Source organism: Macaca nemestrina, chromosome 11, assembly GCF_043159975.1.
Source record: "Macaca nemestrina isolate mMacNem1 chromosome 11, mMacNem.hap1, whole genome shotgun sequence".
Lineage (NCBI taxonomy): Eukaryota > Metazoa > Chordata > Mammalia > Primates > Cercopithecidae > Macaca > Macaca nemestrina.
In genome coordinates, this window is record NC_092135.1 from 67567554 (window position 1) to 67589216 (window position 21663).

At 40.1% G+C, this 21663-nt stretch overlaps 1 protein-coding gene across 1 annotated transcript in view; it reads right to left on the reverse strand.

Moving 5' to 3' along the window:
- CFAP210 (cilia and flagella associated protein 210) overlaps positions 1 to 21663 on the reverse strand; it is a 56326-nt gene that overhangs the window by 15253 nt on the left and 19410 nt on the right. Inside the window, exons 3-5 of the mRNA XM_011744057.2 lie at positions 21461 to 21634; positions 21170 to 21363; positions 8276 to 8432 (exon numbers count right to left, since the gene is read on the reverse strand). Of these exons, the coding sequence (XP_011742359.2) occupies positions 8276 to 8432; positions 21170 to 21363; positions 21461 to 21634 (525 nt within the window). The remainder of the gene's footprint in view (positions 1 to 8275; positions 8433 to 21169; positions 21364 to 21460; positions 21635 to 21663) is intronic.

Sequence of the window (21663 nt, forward strand, 5' to 3'; positions counted from 1 at the left end):
AACTTATCCTTTTTTATGGCTGATAGTATTCCATGGTGTATATGTGCCACATTTTCTTAATCCAGTCTATCATTGATGGACATTTGGGTTGGTGCCAAGTCTTTGCTATTGTGAGTAGTGCCACAATAAACATATGTGTGCATGTGTCTTTATAGCCGTATGATTTATAATCCTTTGGGTATATGCCCAGTAATGGGATGGCTGGGTCAAATGGTATTTCTAGTCCTAGATCCTTGAGGAATCGCCACACTGTCTTCCACAATGGTTGAACTAGTTTACAGTCCCACCAACGGTGTAAAAGCATTCCTATTTCTTCACATCATCTCCAGCACCTGTTGTTTCCTGATTTTTCAATGATCGCCATTCTAACTGGTGTGAGATGGTATCTCATTGTGGTTTTGATTTGCACTTCTCTGATGGCCAGTGATGAACATTTTTTCATGTGTCTGTTGGCTACATAAATGTCTTCTTTTGAGAAATGTCTGTTCATATCCTTTTCCCACTTTTTGATGGGGTTGTTTGATTTTTTTTCTTGTAAATTTGTTTAAGTTCTTTGTAGATTCTGGATATTAGCCCTTTGTCAGATGGGTAGATTGTAAAAATTTTCTCCCATTCTGTAGGTTGCCTGTTCACTCTGATGGTAGTTTCTTTTGCTGTGCAGAAGCTGTTTAGTTTAATTAGATCCCATCTGTCAATTTTGGCTTTTGTTGCCATTGCTTTTGGTGTTTTAGTCATGAAGTCCTTGCCCATGCCTATGTCCTGAATGGTAGTGCCTAGGTTTTATTCTAGGGTTTGTATGGTTTTAGGTCTAACATTTAAGTCTTTAATCCATCTTGAATTAATTTTTGTATAAGGTGTAAGGAAGGGATCCAGTTTCAGCTTTCTACATATGGCTAGCCAGTTTTCCCAGCACCATTTATTAAATAGGGAATCCTTTCCCCATTTCTTGTTTTTGTCAGGTTTGTCAAAGATCAGATGGTTGTAGATGTGTGGTATTATTTCTGAGGGCTCTGTTCTGTTCCATTGGTCTATATCTCTGTTTTGGTACCAGTACTATGCTGTTTTGGTTACTGTAGCCTTGTAGTATAGTTTGAAGTCAGGTAGCATGATGCCTCCAGCTTTGTTCTTTTGGCTTAGGATTGTCTTGGCAATGCAAGCTCTTTTTTGCTTCCATATGAACTTTAGTTTTTTCCAATTCTGTGAAGAAAGTCATTGGTAACTTGATGGGGATGGCATTGAATCTATTAATTACCTTGGGCAGTATGGTCATTGGTAGTTATTAAATCTTAAAGTTCCTAAATAATCTTCTTTGACTCTATGTCTCATATCCAGGGCATGTTGATGCAAGGGGTGGGCTCCCATGGCCTTGGGCAGTTCCACCCCTGTGTCTCTGCAGGGTACAGCTGCTTTCATGGACTGGTGTTGAATGCCTGAGGCTTTTCCAGGCGCACGGTGCAAGATGTCAATGGATCTACCATTCTGGGGTCTGTAGGACAGTGGCTGACATGGTTTAACTCTGTGTCCCCACCCAAATCTTCTCTTGAATTGTACTTCCATAATTCCCACATGTTGTGGGAGAGATCCAATGAGAGATAATTGAATCACAGGGGCAGTTTCCTCCATACTGTTCTCATGATAATGAATAAGTATCATGAGATCTGAAGGTTTTATAAAGAGGAGTTCTCCCACACAAGCTCTCTCTCTTTGCGTGCTGCCATCCATGTAAGACATGACTTGCTCCTCCTTGCCTTCCACCATGATTGTAAGGCTTCCCCAGCCATGTGGAACTGTAAATCCAATTAAACCTCTTTCTTTTGTAAATTGTCCAGTCTCAGATATGTCTTTATTAGCTGTGTGAAAATTCACTAATACAGTAAATTGGTACCAGAAGAGTGGGGCATTGCTGAAAAGATACCCGAAAATATGGAAGTGACTTTGGAACTGAGTAACAGGCAGAGGTTGAAACAGTTTGCAGGGCTCAGAAGAAGACAAGAAAATATGGGAAAGTTTGGAACTTCCTAGAGACGTGTTGAATGGCTTTGACCAAAAACCTGATAGCGATATGGACAATAAGATCCAGGCTGAGGTGGTCTCAGATGGAGATGAAGAACTTGTTGGGAAATGGAGCAAACATGACTCTTGTTATGTTTTAGCAAAGAGACCGGTGGCATTTTGCCCCTGCCCTGGAGATCTGTGGAACTTTGAATTTGAGAGAGATGATTTAGGGTATCTGGCAGAAAAAAATTCTAAGAAGCAAAGCATTCAAGGGGTGACTTGGGTGCTGTAAAAAGCATTCCTGCTCTAGATCTCTAAAGCAGGGACTCAAGGCTGCTAGTCTCTTTACTAAAGCGTAGTAAGAGTGACCTTTACTCCATTTCCCATTAAGTTCCTCATCTGCATCCAATACCACCTTAGCCTGGACTTCATTGTCCACATGACTATCAGCATTTTGGTTACAACCATTCAACAAGTCTGTAGGAAGTTCTAAACTGTCTCTCATCTTCCTGTCTTCTTCTGAGCTCCTGCTTCAACCTCTGTCTCTTACCCAGTTCCAACGTCACTTCCATATTTTCAGGTATCTTTATAGCAATGCCCCACCCTCAGTACCAATTTTCTGTATTAGTCCGTTCTTACAATGCTATAAAGAACTACCTGAGACTGGGTAATTTATAAAGAAAAGAGGTTTAACTGATTCACAGTTCCACAGGCTGTACAGAAAGCATGGCTGGGAAGGGCTCAGGAAACTTACAATCATGGCAGAAGGCAAAGGGGAGGCAAGGCACATCTTTACATGGCAGCAGGAGAGAGAGTAAAGGGGAAAGTGCTACACACTTTTAAACAACCTGATCTCATGAGAACTTACTATCATGAGAACAGCAAGGGGAAAATCCACCCCCATGATCCAATCACATCCCAGCAGGTCCCTCCCTGAACATTGGGAATTACAATTCAACATGAGGTTTGGGTGGGGACACAGAGCCAAACTATATCAACCTCTTAGCCATTTGTATGTCTTCTTTTGAGAAATGTCTATTCAGATCTTTGCCCATTTAAAAATCAGATTATTAGATTTGTTTTTCCTATTGAGTTGTTTGAGCTCCTTATATATTCTAGTTATCAATCTCTTGTCAGATGGATAATTTGCAAATACTGTCTCCCATTCTGTGGGTTGTCTCTTCACTATTTTGTTTCCTTTGCTGTGCAGAAGCTTTTTAACTTGATATGATCCAGTTTGTCCCTTTTTGCTTTAGTTGCCTGTGCTTATAGGGTATTACTCAAGAAATCTTTGTCCAGTCCAATGTCCTAAAGAGTTTCTTCAAGGTTTTCTTCTAGTAGTTTCATAGTGTGAGGTCTTAGATTTAAGTCTTTAATCCACTTTGATTTGATTTTTAATCAAATATATATATATATATATATATATATAGAGAGAGAGAGAGAGAGAGAGAGAGAGAGAGAGAAAGAGAGAGAGAGAGAGAGAGAGAGGTAGGGTCTTGCTATGTTGCCCAGGCTGGTCTCAAGTTCCTGGCCTCCAGTGATCCTCCTGCCTTGGCCTCCCAAAGTGCTGGAATTATAGGTGTGAGCCACTGTGCCTATCCTAATTTGATTTTTGTGTATGGTGAGAGATAGGGGTCTAGTTTCATTCTTTTGCATATGGATATCCAGTTTACCCAGCGCCATTTACTGAAGAGACTGTCTTTTCTCCTACATATGTTCTTGGCACCTTTGTCGAAAATGAGTTCATTGTAGGGATCAGGCATGGTTGCTCACATTTGTATTCCCAGCACTTTGGGAGACAAAGGCAGGCGGATCTCTTGAGGTGGGAGTTTGAGACGAGCCATGGCCAACATGGTGAAATCCCATCTCTACTGAAAAATACAAAAATTAGCCAGGCATGGTGGTGGGTGCCTTAATCCCAGCTATTTGGGAGGCTGAGGCAAGAGAATCACCTGAACTTGGGAGGCAGAGTTAAACCAAGATCACACCCCTGCACTCCAGCCTGGGCAACAGAGCAAGCTCCATCTCAAAAATAATTTTAAAATAAACAAAAATTTAAAAATAAGAAAATGAGTTCACTGTAGGTGTATAAATTTATTTCTGGGTTCTGTATTCTGTTCCATTGGTCTGTGTATCTTTTCTCATGCTGGTACCATGGTGTTTTGGCTACTATATCTCTGTAGTATAATTTGAAGTCAGGCAATGTGGTTCCTCCAGTTTCACTCTTTTGCTCAGGATAGCTTTAGCTATTCTGGGTCTTTTGTGGTTCCATATAAACTTTAGGATTGTTTTTTTTTCTATTTCTGTGAAGAATGTCATTGGTATTTTGACAGGGATTGCACTGACTCTGTAGTCTGCTTTCAGTAGTATGGACATTTGAATAGCATTGATTCTTCCAATCCATGAACATGGAATATCTTTCCATTTTTTGTGTCTTCTTCAATTTCTTGCATCAGTGTTTTATAGTTTTCATGGTAGAGATCTTTCACTTCTTTGATTAATTCCTAGGCATTTTATTTTATTTGTAGCTGTGTAAATGGGATTACTTTCTTGATTTCTTTTTCAGATTGTTTGCTGTTGGCATACAGAAATGTTACTGATTTTTATGTGTCGATTTTGTGTCCTGCAACTTTACTGAATTTGCTCATCAGCTCTAATACATTTTTGGAACAGTCTTTAGGGCCTTCCAAATATAAGATCATATCATCTGCAAACAGGGTTAATTTGACTTCTTACTTTCTATTTTGGATGCCTTTTGTTTCATTCTCTTATCTGATTGCTTTAGCTAGGACTTTCAGTACATTGTTGAATAACAGTGGTGACACTGGACATCCTTGTTGTGTTCCAGATCATAGAGAAAAGGCTTTCAAATTTTCCCCATTCAGTATGGTTCTAGCTGTGGGTCTGTCATATATGCCTTTAATTATGTTGAAGTATGTTCCTTCTATCCCCAGTTTTGTGGGGATTTTTATCATGAAAGAGTGGTGAATTTTTTCAAATGCTTTTTCAGCATCAATTGAAATGATCATTTGGTTTTGTCCTTCATTCTGTTTATATATCACATTGATTGATTTCCATATGTTGAACCATCCTTGCATCCCAGGGACAAATCCCACTTCGTCATGATGAATTATCTTACTAATGTATTGTTGAATTCAGTTTGCTAGTATTTTGTTGAGGATTTTTGTATCAACATTCATCAGAGACACTGGCCTGTAGTATTCTTTTTTTGATGTATCTTTGTCTGGTTTTGGTATCAGGGTAATACTGGCATCACAGAATGAGTGTGAAAGTATTCCTTTTAAAGGTATGTTTTAAGTGTGAAAGTATTCCTCCTCTATTTCTCAGAATAGTCTAAGTAGGATTGGCATTAGTCCTTCTTTGGAGGTTTGGTAGAATACAGCAGTGAAGCCATTGGGTCCCAGGCTTTTCTTTACTGGAAGACTTTTTATTATGGCTTCAATCTCATCCCTTGTTATTGGTCTGTTCAGGTTTTGGATTTCTTCATGGTTCAATCTCAGTAGGTTGTATGTGTCTAGGAACTTAACCCATGTATTCTTGATTGTCCAATTTATTGACATATAGTTGTTCGTAGTAGCCTCTAATGATCCTTTGAATTTCTGTAGCATCAGCTGTAATGTCTTAGTTTTCATCTCTGAGTTTTTTCATTCAGGTCTTCTCTTTTTCTCTTAGTTAATCTGGCTAGAGGTTTGTAAATTTTGTTTATCTTTTTTTTTTTTTTTTTTTTTTTTTGAGACAGAGTCTCGCTGTGTCTCCCAGGCTGGAGTGCAGTGGTGTGATCTCGGCTCACTGCAAGCTCCGCCTCCCGGGTTCACGCCATTCTCCTGCCTCAGCCTCCCAAGCAGCTGAGACTACAGGCGCCCGCCACCACGCCCGGCTAGTGTTTTGTATTTTTAGTAGAGACGGGGTTTCACCATGTTAGCCAGGATAGTCTTGATCTCCTGACCTCGTGATCCACCCGCCTCGGCCTCCCAAAGTGCTGGGATTACAGGCTTGAGCCACCGCACCCGGCCAATTTTGTTTATCTTTAAAAAAAAAAAAAAAAGTTTCAGGCCGAGTACGGTGGCTCATGCCTGTAATCCCAGCACTTTGGGAGGCCTAGGCAAGCAGATCATGAGGTCAGGAGTCCAAGACCAGCCTGGCCAACATGGTGAAATCTTGTCTCTACTAAAAAAATAGAAAAATTAGCTGAGCATGATGGTGCGTGCCTGTAATCCCAGCTACTCAGGAGGCTGAGGCAGAAGAATCGCTTGAACCCAGGAGGCGGAGGTTGCAGTGAGCTGAGATCACACCACTGCACTCCAACCTGGTAGACAGAGCAAGACTCCGTCTCAAAAACAAAACAAAACAAAACAAAACCACCAAATTTTCATTTCATTGCTCTTTCGTATTTTTTTTTTTTTTGCTTCAATTTCATTTATTTCTGCTCTGATCTTTATTATTTATTTTCTTCTACTAATTTTGCACTTGGGTTGTGTCTTGGGATTTTGGGTTTGGTTTGCTCTTGCTTTTCTAGTTCTTTAAGATGCCTCATTAGGTTATTTGATATACACACACACACACACACATATATATACACATATGTGTGTGTGTGTGTATATATATATATATTTTTTTGAGACAGAGTCTTGCTCTATTGCCCAGGCTGGAGTGCAGTGACATGATCTTGACTCACTGCGGCCTCTACTTCTGGGCTCAAGCAATCCTCCAGCCTCAGCTTCCTGAGTAGCTGGGACCACAGGCGTGCACTACCATGCCTGGCTAATTTTTGTATTTTTTGTAGAGACAGGGTTTCACCATGTTGGCCAGGCTGGTCTCGAACTCCTGAGCTCAAAGAGATCTGCCTGCCTTAGCCTTCCAAAGTGCTAGGATTATAGGCATGAGCCACTCACTGTGCTCGGCCTGATGATACATTATTAATCCTTATACAACTCAGTGTTCTTCTATAATAGCTGAAATCATTCTGTATAGCAGGATTTGTCATCCTGAGTTCATCAAACCAGAGTGTGAAATGAAGAATTTCTGCAAACTCTTTAGCAAAAGGCTATTTTTGCACTAGATGCTGGGTGGGAGAACATGGGGTACTTGTCAAGGCTCTCTGAAGACATTTTAATGCTGCTTCTTACTGCTGAGACAATTCATAAGATTTCTTTAATTTGCCTCCCAGTGGAACAAATGCACCCCATGCCTTCTCTTCCAACTTCTCATCTGCTGGCTGCTGGATTGCCTCTTGTATTTTATGGTCATCTCCTCTGTATGACTGCAAGTCCTCCAAGATGCCATTTGCATCTTTCAATACCACATTCACCTAATTATAAATTTCCTTCTCAAAGACTCTGTAGGCTGGGCATTTTCAGGCACTGCTCATAACTCTATCCTTATTCTTTTATCCTCCTCTTGAACCTCCAATTACTCGGCCCCTCTCCTCTGCCCTCGAGGGGCTGACCTGCACAGACGGCTCCTCAGCAGTGCTAGGGAAAGCCCCAGGCCTGGAGCTAGAGGGCAGTGACACTACGACTAGGAGACCCTCCAAACATGCCCCTGTGGTGAACTGTGACAAAAATATTACCGTTTGTGGAGCACATATTAATGGCACAACAGACCCCAAACATAAATCACCCCATTCATTCCCCACAACTCTTAAGAAAATAAATTCATTGTTTTAAAATATCATTTTCTCTTCTCTCTTTCTTGTTCGTGCATGAGAGCACATGCATATAAAACCACAGCAAATATAGCTATCCCAAAAGTATACATTCCCTTAGAAACCCAACTTAATAGCAACTCCTTTTCTACCCCACTTTTTTTTTTAATATTAAAAGTTAGGCATTTGCAGGCACAGAAAGACAAATATACTATGTTCTCACTCATTATGTGTGAGCTAAAAAGCAGAGACTAGAATGACAGTTATTCTATCAGAAGCTGGTAAGGACGTGGAGACACAGTGGGGATGTACAAAGTTTTAGATATAAGGAATAAGTTTTAGTGTTTGATAGCATAGTGGGGGGACTATAGTTAACAACAATATATTGTACATTTCAAAATAACTAGAAGATTTGAAATGTTCCCAACACAAAGAAATGATAAATGTTCAAGGTGACAGATAACCTAAATTCCCTTATTTGATCATTACATAACGTATGTATGGATCAAAATACCACATGTACTCTATAAACATGTGCAAATATATTATGTATTAATTTTAAAAGTTGGGCATTTGACTTTGAACCTTTTTGGAACTTTTGCACTTTCAACTTACGAGAAACCGTCTCCTGCTTTCATGCATCTCTTCTCTTTTCTTTTCTAGTTTTTTTCTCATTTCAATTTCATATAATGCATTCTGTCGCTTTATTTCTTCGGCATCTTTTTCTTCACGCTTTTTCCTTCTTTCTTCTTCTTCCTCATGTTCCTTTATTCTAAAGCAAAAACATAATTATAATTGAGAACAAAGCAGAAAAATAGGCTATATTTTTAAGAAATGAATTCAGTTCCAACCTGGAATGAGCTGAAGCTGCAAGGAAGTTGTGAATTTCTTTGGGGGAAAAGAACAGACATTAAACAGCAGTGATTAAAACTAATCCAATCTTGGTTAACCTAGAATTGGCAATACTTTCCTTGCCTCAAAATTTATTTCATTTTTCACCCAAGTAAGTTCTTTTCCTTTAGAAAGAACCAGTTGATGGGATGACAGTAAGAAGAAATAGTGACATTATTTTACAGAAAGGTTCCTAATCCCTAGTGCTTCCCAACTCCAGCCCTAGATGATGCTACATAAGCTGTGGGTCTAGCCTCTCAAGGAATGCAGTTTGATGGAATGAGAGGAAGAACGGTCTCCTTACTCAACTGACCACTTGCGTTGTAATTCTTTCTGTAGCCAATACTGACTAGCTGATAATTTCTTCTGAGTGGTCAGCCTCCCTGGCTGTCTTTCCAAACTTATGTGTGAGTTCCTCAGAGATCCCTGAGGGTCCTCCTCACTGCAGAGCCCTGATCTGAGTGATTTAGCTCCAGCTCCATCTCTTCAACTCACCCCTAAACCCCACCACCATCACTACCAGGAGCTCCCACTCTAAGTAGTTTAGTAAAGACTCCAGGTCTCAAAGGCCTCTCATCCGGCAGCCAAACCTCTGCATACTGGCAAGACAGCACAAGTCCAAGTTGTCTCCTTGCCCATGGAAAATCCATGCATCCTTGTTAGCCAATCAACAATATACAGGCTTTCTCACTACTCTATCTGCCCTCTCTCTCGCTCTCTCTTTTTTCCTGAAAAGGTAGGCACAGGGTAGGTCAACAACCCACCTAAATAGATGAATGACTAAGGAATAAACCTTTCTTTCTTTAAAAATTTTTCTTCTATAGAAATGGGGTCTTGCTATGTTGTCCAGGCTGGTCTCAAACTCCTGGCCTGAAGCAATCCTCCCACCTCAGCCTCCCAAAGTGTTGGGATTACAGGCATGAGCCAATGTACCCAGCCAACCTTTCTTTCATATGCACCCAATCGAGAAAACATTTTTTACTGGAGTCCCCTCACTCAGCTTTAGGGAAGGGAAAATTCCCTTCCCCTATGCCATGGAGGACTATACAGTTAAGTGAGCCAACAAGTTTACTTTGTTACTGTTAAGCCAATTCAGGACAGGAGATTCCTACTTGATTCATCTGTGCAGAATAATAAGCTTTAGAGTCAGAGTCACTCTCTTTAGGAGGAGGTAATAAAAAGATCACTGTTGGTCAATGCTAAACCAGGTTTATGATTGCCCTAAAAAAAAAAAACAAAACTCAAGGCTGGGCGCAGTGGCTCACGCTGTAATCCCAGCACTTTGGGAGGCCAAGGTGGGCAGATCACCTGAGGTCAGGAGTTTGAGACCAGCCTGGCCAACATAATGAAACCCCATCTCTACCAAAAAAAAAAAAAAAATTTAGCCAGATGTGGTGGTGCCCACCTGTACACCCAGTTACTTGGGAGGCTGAGAAAGGAAATCGCTTGAACCTGGGTGGCAGAGGTTGCAGAGAGCTGAGATCACACCACTGCACCCTGGCCTGGGTGAGAGCAAGACTCTGTCTCAAAAAAAAGAAAGATTTGAAGAACATTATAAAAAGAGATTTATCCAATTCTAAAAACAGAAGCTTTTGAAATTTTTAAATTGCTACTTTTAAGGGAAAACAAGATACTTTAAAATTTTTCAACTTTAGCATTTCTTAGCAAATCTGGAAATTACTAACATTATAACTATGCATCCATTGGATAATTTGTCATTTCAGCAAAAAAATTACCTATTCTAAGAATAACAAAAACGTCTCTAATGTCAGTTAAAATATAATATATTGCCAGTGACTTACACAATAATTTACAATAATTAAAAATTTAATTCGCTGTCAAAAGAGACTTTCTCCTTAGTTTGGGTAGTTTGAATAGACTTGTCATCCATATGCCATTAATTTGGCTTAATGCAAAGTTAACTTGCTGAAGTAAATTTGAGATCCTCTAGTTCAAGGAAGAAATACATAACATTCATATCATTACTTCCAACTCCCATTCCCAAAGCAGATGTCAGCCACCAACACAAAACTCTTTCCTGCTGATCCTTGGTCCTTCTCAAACAATGCATTGGGCAGCCTCTACCAGGAAATTAGAGCTGAATATGTCAACGCCTTGCTCTCCTTGAGTAGGCTCCTTGCTATCCTTGATTCACATTCTGAAGGTTCCAAATCTGTACTTATCTAGCACAGATCTGATTCTTGGGCTTACATAGATGTTGCACAGTTCTCCTGTAAAAGCAGGAAAGACTACTACCCAAAATATGGTTCAGATGTCCAGACTGATGACATTACATCCCAAGAAAACTTGGTAGAAAGTATTTCTCACACGAGGGACTCCTGGGAAGAGCTGAGCAGGCACAAGTAGGTCTTGATTGCTTTGGACAAAGCAGAGGGAGTGGGTTTGGGGCCTTTATTAATGGCTAAGAGGTGGGACTGAGGAAAAGTTTCTGAGCAGGAGGGATTTAAATTAAATACTGGTGCCAAAAGAGGAGGAGGAGAGTTCCAGGACCCTTCTTATCAGCCTGTACAGATGTAGGGCCAAAAGGGAAGTGAGAGTGAGGCCTAAAAACGAAGTCAGTAGTCAAACATCCAAACCAAGTTCTCTCTCTCTCTCTCTCTATTACAATAGACAAGTTTGATTCTTTCATTTTTAAAAATTGTTTTTTGAGACAGGGTCTCACTCTCTCATCCAGGCTGGAGTGTAGTGTTGCAATCATAGCTCACTGCAACCTCATAGCTCACTGCAACCTCAAACTCCTGGGTTCAAGTGATCCTTCTGCGTCAGCCTCCCAAGCTGGAACTACAGGTGTGTACCACCACACCCAACTAATTCTAGCTTTTTTTTTTTTTTTTTTTTTTTTGAGAGAGAGAGAGAGAGAGTTGTTGCAGGGGAAAGATGGCTATCTGGGTATTAGCATGGGGGTAAAAGAATTTGCCAAGACAATTGTAGATAAAGAAAGGCAGCCTTACTAGAAAAAGTATAAAAATACATTGCCAGTGAGGCAATAAGCAGCCTGCAAGAGAGAGGCTGGCGGTGAGGAAACAAGGCTTGCTGGAGATTTTATAGGATAGTGTTTTTGCTGTATGCTGAGGAGGGCTTTATGCAGTACTGATAACACCAAGGTTGCAGTGAGCTTACTTGCAGGTGGCTGGTGGTAGTTGAGCACAGGAAGATTGTGAATTATTTGTGCAGAAGGGCTATGTGTCCTGAACCAGGAAAAAAGGCAGGCTTGTAGCTTATCTGCATCTTCTGTTTTGCTTTTTCTCACTCCCACCAGCCCGACTACTTTTCTCCAATTAGGACTCCACAGGGGTCTCACTATGTTAACCAGGATGGTCTTTGAACTCCTGGGCTCAAGTGATCCTCCCCGCTTGACCTCCCAAACTGCTAGGATGATAGGCATGAGCCACCATGCCCAGCCTACCTTGATTCTTATAGAGACAACCCATTAGGCATCATCACCTGGCTATTACATAGGTACTTTACCTTCTCTACATCTAAAACCAAATTCATCATCCTTCTCTTCTAAACTGACCCTTTTGGTCTCTTTTCTTTATTTTGGTGAACAGTACCACCATCTTTTCAGTTACCTATGCTAGGGACTTAAGAATTATACCTAACTCTTCTCTAATCCTTAGACCTCTCATTCATTTACCTACTATTTATTGAATTTCTACTACAATGATAAAACAGATATGGCTCACTCACTCTAGTGACGGAGACAAGCAAAAACAAACAAAGTACAGGCATACCTCAGAGATATTGTGGGTTTGGTTCCAAACTGCTGCAATAAAATGAATATCTCAATAAAGTAAGCCATTCAAATGTTTTAGTTTCCCATTGCATATAAAAGTTATGTTTACACTATACTGTAGTCTATTAAGTATACAATAGCATCATGTCTAGAAAATGTATACATCTTAATTAAAAAATACTTTATTGCTAAAACATGCTAACAACCATCTCAGCCTTCAAGAAGTCAGAATCTTTCTGCTAACAGAGGGTCTTGCCTTGACGTTGATGGGTGCTGACTGATCAGGGTGGTGGTTTTTGAAGGCTGAAGTGGCTGTGGCAATTTATTTAAAATAAGACAACAATGGGCTGGGTGCAGTGACTCACACCTGTAATCCCAGCACTTTGGGAGGCCGAGGCAGGCAGATTATGAGGTCAGGAGATCGAGACCACCCTGGCCAACACGGTGAAATCCCATCTCTACTAAAAATACAAAAAATTAGCCAGGCATGGTGGCGGGCGCCTGTAGTCCCAGCTACTCGGGAGGCTGAGGCAGGAGAATGGCGTGAACCCAGGAGGCGGAGCTTGCAGTGAGCCGAGATTGCACCACTGCACTCCAACCTGGGCGACAGAGTGAGACTCTGTCAAAAAAAAAAGAAAAGAAAAGAAAAGGAAAGGAAGGCAAAAAGAAAAGAAAACAGAAAAAAAAATAAGACAACAATGAAGTCTGCCATATTGATTGACTCTTCACAGAAGGTTTCCCTGTAGTATGTAATGCTGTTGGAGGGCATTTAACCCACAGTAGGACTTCTTTCAAAATTAGAGTCAATCCTCTCAACCTGCTGCTGCTTTATCAACTAAGTTTATATAATATCCTAAATCCTTTGCTGTCATTTGAATGGTTTTCACAGCATCTTCACCCACAGCAGATTCCATCTCAAGAAACCACTTTCTTTGCTCATCCATAAGAATCAGCTTCTCATCCATTCAAGTTTTATCATGAGATTGAAGCAATTCACTCACATCTTCAGGCTCCACTTCTAATTCTAGTTCTCTTGCTATTGACACCACATCTGCAGTTACTTTCTCCACTGAAGTCTTGAACCCCTCAAAGTCATCCATGAAGGCTGAAATCAACTTCTTCCAAACTCTTATTAATGTTGATATTTTTAACTTTCTTCCATGAATCACAAATGTTCTTTTTTTTTTTTTTTTTTTTTTTGAGATGGAGTTTCACTCTTATTGCCCAGGCTGGAGTGCAACGGCGTAATCTCAGCTCACTGCAACCTCTGCCCCCCAGGTTCAAGAGATTCTCCTGCCTCAGCCTCCCGAGTAGCTGGGATTACAGATGCCCACCACCATGCCTGGCTAATTTTTATATTTTTAGTAGAGATAGGGTTTGACCATGTTGGCCAGGCTGGTCTCGAACTCCTGACCACAGGTGATCCACCCACCTCAGCCTCCCAAAGTGCTGGGATTACAGGCATGAGCCACTGCACCTGGCCCAAATGTTCTTAATAGCAACTGGAATGGTGAATCCTTTCCAGAAGGTTTTCAATTTACTTTCCCCAGATCCATTAGAGGAAACGTTATCTATGGCAGCTATAGTCTTCTGAAATGCATTTCTTTAATAGTAAGACTTGAAAGCCTAAATTACTCCTTGATCCATGGGCTGCAGAATGGATGTTATGTTAACAGCCATGAAAACAACATTAATCTCCTGTATATCTCCATCAGAGCTCTTATTACTGATCACTGACAATGACCAGGTGCATTGTCAATGGTCAGTAATATTTTGAAAGGAATATTATTTTCTGAGCCGTAGATGTCAATAGTGGGCTTAAAATATTCAGTAAGCCTTGCTGTAAACACAAGTGATGCCATCTTAGCTTTGTAGTTCCATTTCCAGAGCCCAGGCAGAGAAGATTTAACATAATTCTTAAGGGTCCTAGGATTTTTAGAATGGTAAATGAGCATTGGCTTCAGCTTAAAGTCACCAGCTACATTAGCTGCTAACAAGTGAGTCAGTCTGCCCTTTGAAGCTTTGAAGCCAGGCATTGATTTCTCTTCTAGCTATGAAAGTCCTAGATGGGATTTTCTTCCAATGTAAGACTGCTTCATCTACACTGGAAATGTATTATCACCTTCATCAATGATTTTAGCCAAATCTTCTGGATAACTTGCTGCAGCTTTTACATCAGCACTTGATGCTTCACCTTGTACATTTATGTCATGGAGGCAGCTTCTTTCCTCAAACCTCATGAACCAACTTCTGCTAGCTTCAAGTTTTTCTTCTGCAGTGTCTGTACCTCTCCAGCCATCACAGACTTGAAGAGAGTTAGGACCTTGTTCTGGATTAGGCTTTGGCTTAAGGGAATGTCAGGGCTGGTTTGAGCTTCTATCCAAACCACTAGAATTTTCTCCATATCAGCAATAAGGCTGTTTGGCTTTCTTATCATTTGTGTGCTCACTAGAGTAGCACTTTTAAGTTCTTTCAAGAACTTTTCCTTTGCATTCACAGCTTGGCTGTTTGGTGGAAGAGATTCAGCTTTCAGCCTGTTTTGGCTTTTGACATGTCTTCCTCACTAAGCTTAATCATTTCTAGCTTTTGACTTCAAATGAGAGGTGTGTACCTCTTCCTTTCATTTGAACACTTAGAGGCCATTATAAGGTTATTAATTGGCCTGATTTCAATATTGTTGTGTCTCAGGGAATAAGGAAGCCCAAGGAAAGAGAGAGAGATAGGGGAACAGTGCTTGGTAGAGCAGTCAGAACACACACAATATTCCTCAATTAAGTTTGCCATCTTATATGGGTGCAGTTCGTGGCACCTCAAAACATTACAATAGTAACATCAAAGATCACTGATCACAGATCACCATAATAGATATAGTAATATTGAGGAATTTGAAATACTGCGAGAATTACCAAAATGAGACACAGAGACATAAAGTGACATGCTGCTGAACAAATGGTGCTGATAAATTCGCTCAATGCAGGGTTGCCACAAACCTTCGATTTGTAAAAAAACACAATAGCTGCAAAGTACAATAAAGCAAAGCACAAACAAGGTATGCCTATAAATAGACAATGTAATTACAAATTGTAGTGTTTTTTAAAAAATAAGAGACTAAGTAAAAGAGTCATAATTGAGGTACTTAGATAACTTTCAACGAAGTTGAACTCTAAGACAGGAAGGCCTCTCTGAGCTGGTAAGAGGTCCACAGATGAAGAATGGACAGGTAAAATTGCAGACAGTAGAGAAAACATGAGGCAAGCAAGGGTTTGGTAGGCCCTGGAAGATCAGTGTAACGGAGGCATCATAACTAAGAGGACGGAATGGTAGAAGAGGAGGTTGAGAAGTAGGCAGGCCAGATCATACAGAGCCTTGCAGGGAATGTCAAATTTCCATTTTATTTTAAGTTGAATGGAAAGCCATTGAAGTGCTTAAGGTAGAATAATAATATGATCAATTTTCATCTTGATAAAATATCTCTGGATGATAAGTAAAGAAGAATTTGGCAAATAAATAATGTGAGGCCAATTAAGAGTCTAATACAATAACCCATGGAATATATGAGGGTGGCCTGGACTAGATGATAAACTAGTCAGAACACAAACAATATTCCTCAATTAAGTTTGCCATCTTATATGATAAACTAAATTCATGATTTGTTTTGGAGAAAAAATCAAAATGAATTGCTGAGAGATCTGACGTGGAAGATAAAGAAAAATGAGGAATCAAGGTGAATTCTTAGATTTCTGGTTTGAAAAACTGGTTGGATAAAGATGCCACTGGAAATCAATGATTCTGTGTAGACATTTTAAGTTTGAGATACTATGAGACGTTGAAATGGAGATACCATGGAAGCAGCTGGATATGTGAAGCTGGGGTTCAAAGGGATGGTCTAGACTAGAGCTATCAGATTTAGGATGGTACTTACATCTGCAAAATGGATGAGATCACTTAAGCCCTCTTCTCTCTTTCTACTCTTTCCCTAAATAATCTTTATCCAGGGAAAAGTGATGCAAACTATCCTATGACCATTTTTTCTTTCTTTGTGTGTGAAGCTGATGGGATTAACAGAGAGTAATTAGTGAGTTTTTTTCTTAAGCAAAGTCTATGTGTCTGTTTCTAGAGAAAGGCTTACCTATATATAGAAGAAAGAAGACCTATACAGTGTCTATAGCTATGACATTAAGTTTCTTTTTAATAATTATGTATAAGATTCCTGGTCAAAATCCCTCTATTTTGGGATTTTGGTGTCACTGTGGTATCTTATGTGTCATATCCCCATCATACCCACTGGGCTATGAGTCACACAAAGACTCTTATACTAGTCAAAGCCCCCACAGTAGCATAGGCTTCCCAGGTCTGGAGTTTATAGATTGTTTAGAAAGTATGTGAGAATTTTTACTTTCAGGCACAGGGCCAGCAGCTGTGCAATGTGTTTCAATTTTCTATTCCTGAATAACTAATTACTCTAAAACTTAACAGCTTAAAACAATAAACACTTATTATCTCATACCATTCCTGAGAGTCAGGAACCTGAGAGTGAGTTAGTTGGATGGTTCTCAACTAATGTTGTAGTCAAGATGCCAGTTGAAGTAGTAGTCATCCAAGGGCTTAAAGGAAGCTGGAGAATCCACTTTCACATATTTGGTGTCAGGACACGTCAGGTCCTTGCCACATGGACCTCTCCATTGATCTGCTTGAGTATCCTTACACCACGGCAGTTAGATTCCCCAATGAGCAACCCATGGGAGACGGCAAGGAGAAAGCCACAATGCCTTTAGTATCCTAAGCTTAGATGTCACACACCATTATTTCTGACACATTCTATTTCTTGGAAATGAGTTACTATGTATAGCCACACTTAAGAGGGAAATAAATTGGGCTCCATCCTCTGAAGGAAGGAGTATCAAAGAATGTGTGGAAATATTTTAAATCACCACAAGGTAGCACTTGGTAATACAATTAATAGGGCACACAAAAAGAGACTTGCCCTTTGGTATTCTGCAATTTCCATTTCTTTGTGATAAAAATAATTAAAATATGGTCTTTGCCCAAAGAAGACAGTCATTCCAAATTCTGGCAGGCCTTAAGGCACAGGACCTACAAAAGACACCATGAGCTGATCCCAGCCTATCTCTCCAACCTTATCTTTCATCTTTTATACTACAGCCATCTTGACTACTTGGAGTTCTCCAAATCCACCATATTCTATCCCACTCTGGGCCTTCACCTGTGCTTCAAATACCTCTACAGCCCACTCTTAGCGTGGCTTATTACTATTTATTCTTTGCAATTAGGTGCAGGAGCCAGTTTCTTCTGAAAAGCCTTCTCTAGACTGGGTCAGATACTCATTTTACACACTTCCACACACTCTCTACACATATTTGCCAAAATAATATTTATCATTATATTCTAATTATTTGTTCCATTTCTGTGCTCTCTGCTCCCAGATTCTGAACTTTTTTTTTTTTTTTTGAGATGGAGTTTCACTCTTGTTGCCCAGGCTGGAGCGCAATGGCACAATCTCGGCTCACTGCAACCTTCACCTCCCAGGTTCAAGCAATTCGCCTGCCTCAGCCTCCTGACTAGCTGGGATTACAGGCGTGCACCACCATGCCTGGCTAATTTTGTATTTTTTTAGTAGAGACAGGGTTTCACCATGTTGGTCAGGCTGGTCTCGAACTCCTGACCTCAAGTGATCAACCCACCTTGGCCTCCCAAAGTGCCGGGATTGGGAGGCATGAGCCACCACGCCCAGCCATGAACTTCTTAAGAAGATTGTATCATATTCATCTTTGTATTCTCAATGACTAGAATAGTGACTGGCAAATGGAGGTTGTTCAATAAATGTTGTATGAATTAATGAAGGAAGGAACATCCTAACGAATGAATAAATAGCCTATTTTGAAATTTTGCTCCTGAATAAACTCTTATTCAAGAAAGGGGAAAGGAATTCTCGTTTGCATCTCTTTTCTGCTACATGCTCCTCTTCCCAACTCAGGTAAACGCCAGTGCTATTATTCCATTTCTATTGGTTTAAAGAGGTTTTTGTTTTGTTTTGTTTTGTTGAGACAGAGTCTCCCTGTGTCGCCCAGACTGGAGTGCAGTGGCCGGATCTCAGCTCACTGCAAGCTCCGCCTCCCGGGTTCACGCCATTCTCCTGCCTCAGCCTCCCGAGTAGCTGGGACTACAGGCGTCCACCACCTCACCCGGCTAGTTTTTGTATTTTTTAGTAGAGACGGGGTTTCACCGTGTTAGCCAGGATGGTCTCGATCTCCTGACCTTGTGATCCGCCCATCTCGGCCTCCCAAAGTGCTGGGATTACAGGCTTGAGCCACCGCGCCCGGCCTAAAGAGGTTTTTTATAGGTTCATCACTATTCCTAACAGTATTTTAAAGTAACACGCATTCTGAATTCTATAAAACCCATACACGAATAAACATTCAACAGAATACAGCTTGGTGATAAGTTTGTAAACTCATATACTTAAATATATAATAATACATTTATAATTTCCTATGTTATTTTCAATTACAGACTTGACTGTTTCTTATTAAATTTAAGCTGTAGGACTTTGGAAACAAATTGGCAACCCAGGTTCACATGTTGAACATCTCTATTAGTCATGGGTTCTCCAGAGAAACAGAACCAAGAGGGTGTGTGTGTATGTGTGAGTTTATTTGGGAGAATTAGCTCACACTATTACAAGGCGAAGTCCCACAATAGGCTGTCTGCAAACTGAGGAAGAGAGAAACCAGTAGTGTTCAGTCGGAGTCCAAAAGCCTCAAAACCAGGGAAGCTCACAGTGCAGCCTTCAGTCTGTGGCCAAAGGCCTGAGAGCCCCCAGCAAGCCACTGGTGCAAGTCCCAGAGTCTAATGATGGAAGAACCTGGGATCTGACGTCCAAGGGCAGGAAAAGCAGAAGGAAGCATCTGGCACCGATAACGGAGGAAGCCAGAAGGCTCAGCAAGCAAGATTAGCCCACCTTCTTCTGCCTGCTTTGTTCTAGCTGTGCTGGCAGCTGACTGGATGGTTCCCACCCACATTGAGGGTGGGACTTCTTCTCCCAGACCACTGACTCAAACATCTATCTCCTCTGGTGACACCCTCGCAGACACACCCAGAAATGATACTTTACCAGCCATCTAGGCATCCTTCAATCCAATCAAGTTGACATCTAATATTAACCATCACAACATCCTTCCTCTCCTAATTCCCCACGATGCAACCAATATAAATTCTATACCATTAGTCTTATCCACATAACTAAATTTTCAAGACATCTCAAAGGAAAATAGAACAGTTGAGAGTACAGTGAGGACAGGTAACACTTGGTCACCATCCACAAGGACAAAGCCCACCATGAGAAGTAAGTAAAGGAATTTATGCTGATATCAGAGCTTGATGAACATTTCTGAGACTGCACTGAAGATATGCCAAAGAAATAACTAAAATAAATCCTACACCAGCTTGAACCTCTAACCTACTGACAAATACTACAAGGAAAAAACATGCTGTGGCCCAAACACAGCCTAGATACAAAGGCTATAGGAGGATAGACAGCCTGTAAAGGTGTTAGCACTTGCCAAGTAGCTTGCTGGAAATCTGACTGCCACCTCTGAGCTGCAATATAACAAGAGATTTCTCAAACACAAGTGATTCACTGGTCAAATACTTGCCTCCCTCTGCCAATGGCTTTGTCCCTAACTTGTACAAACGTTTAGATCTCTACACTGCCAAAGAAAAAAATTACAATAAATCCAAAGGTTTTTCTTCCCTTGTTACTAAGGACTGAATTGAAAAATACACAATTTGGCAATATATATATTCTGAGAACTGATGTCTGTGTCATTTAGATATAATGTGATTTTGATAAATAATTATACATATGACATGCAGGTACATGAAAAAAGCATGTAATAAGGCAATATTGCTAATTCAAATGTCATTTTATAAAACGTGAGTATATACGTTCAGAAAAAAAAGTCTATCACTAGATCAATGACTTCCAGAGGCTAGGAGCAGGGGATAGAACTTATACAGCAAAGGGGCATGAGGGAAATTTTGGGGGTGATGGAAATGTTCTATATATTATTTGAGTGGTAGTTATGCAGCTATACTTTTTAAAGGGTGAATTTTACTGAATGCAAATTATATTTCAATAAGCCTGATGAATCCTTCATAAAAAAACTCCACATGGCTATATACCAAAACAATAATAGTAACTTCCTATGGTAGTTTAGATTTATCATTCAGAAAAGATTCACTCCCTTCCCCTTCCTGCCTCACTTTAATGGAAGTCTACTTCTCTGTTCCATTATTGTTTTGGGGGTTGGCCATGTGACTTGCTTTAGACTGATGGAAGGTCAAGTATACTTCCTTGTCCATTGACTTTGGGTTTAGTTGTGTTCTTGCAAGCTTGGGCTCGCTCTCTTGCATCTCTGTCAATACCATGTGAAAAGTTGCCCCATGTGGCTGCTTCATCCTGAACCTCAGAATGTATACACATGAAGCGGATCAGAATCCTCTCCACAACAATAAACAAACCCAGCCAGTCCTACAGCTTGAAGAAAAGCTGCTTACCTGATTCCAGCCTAGATCAGCCAACCCCCAGATGCATGAGAAGTAAACATGTTTTTTTTTTGTATGCCACTAGATTGCATGGTTGTGTATTATGTTGCATTATGACAATAATAACCAATATACAATCTCTGGGTAAGAAAGTGATAGTGATTTTTAACCTCCTTTTTGTACTTTTTCTACTGACTAATTATTTTAGCATGTATTACTTTTATAATCAGAAAAAAGCTACATCCATTATTTTAAAAAAAGAGAAAGGTACAAAAAGGTATTTTATGTATACATACTGTTTTAGATGATCTTTGGCAAGAGCCACCCTTTCTCTGTGTCGTTTTTCTGCTTTTTCTTGTTCTTCTTTAAAAGCTTTTTCAATGTTGAGTTTCAATTGTTCCTCCCATTTTTTATCTGATTTTATCTTACTCTTTCGGAATTCAATCTGGGCATCACGTTCTTTCATAACTCTACTAAGAAGAAGTCCTGACTACAAAAGAAAAATTAAAGTACTTTAAGAAAATGATGCCTAATTATGTATAGATATGTTAAATATATATAAAAATACAAGAAAACCCAAGTAGTACATGAAAGTTTTTCACTCTTTCTGTCTGGTAAAATTGACATTGCTTTGCATTTTCGATGGCCTTTTTTCTTTTTCCTTGTTTATGTATTTCTTCTTCCAGATCAAGAATTTGTCTTTCTGCCTCTATTTCTTCATCACGCTTTTTTTTGGCTTCAAGTTTCTGTTCTTTCATCCCCTGTAAAAAGACAAACACAATCTTTTGTT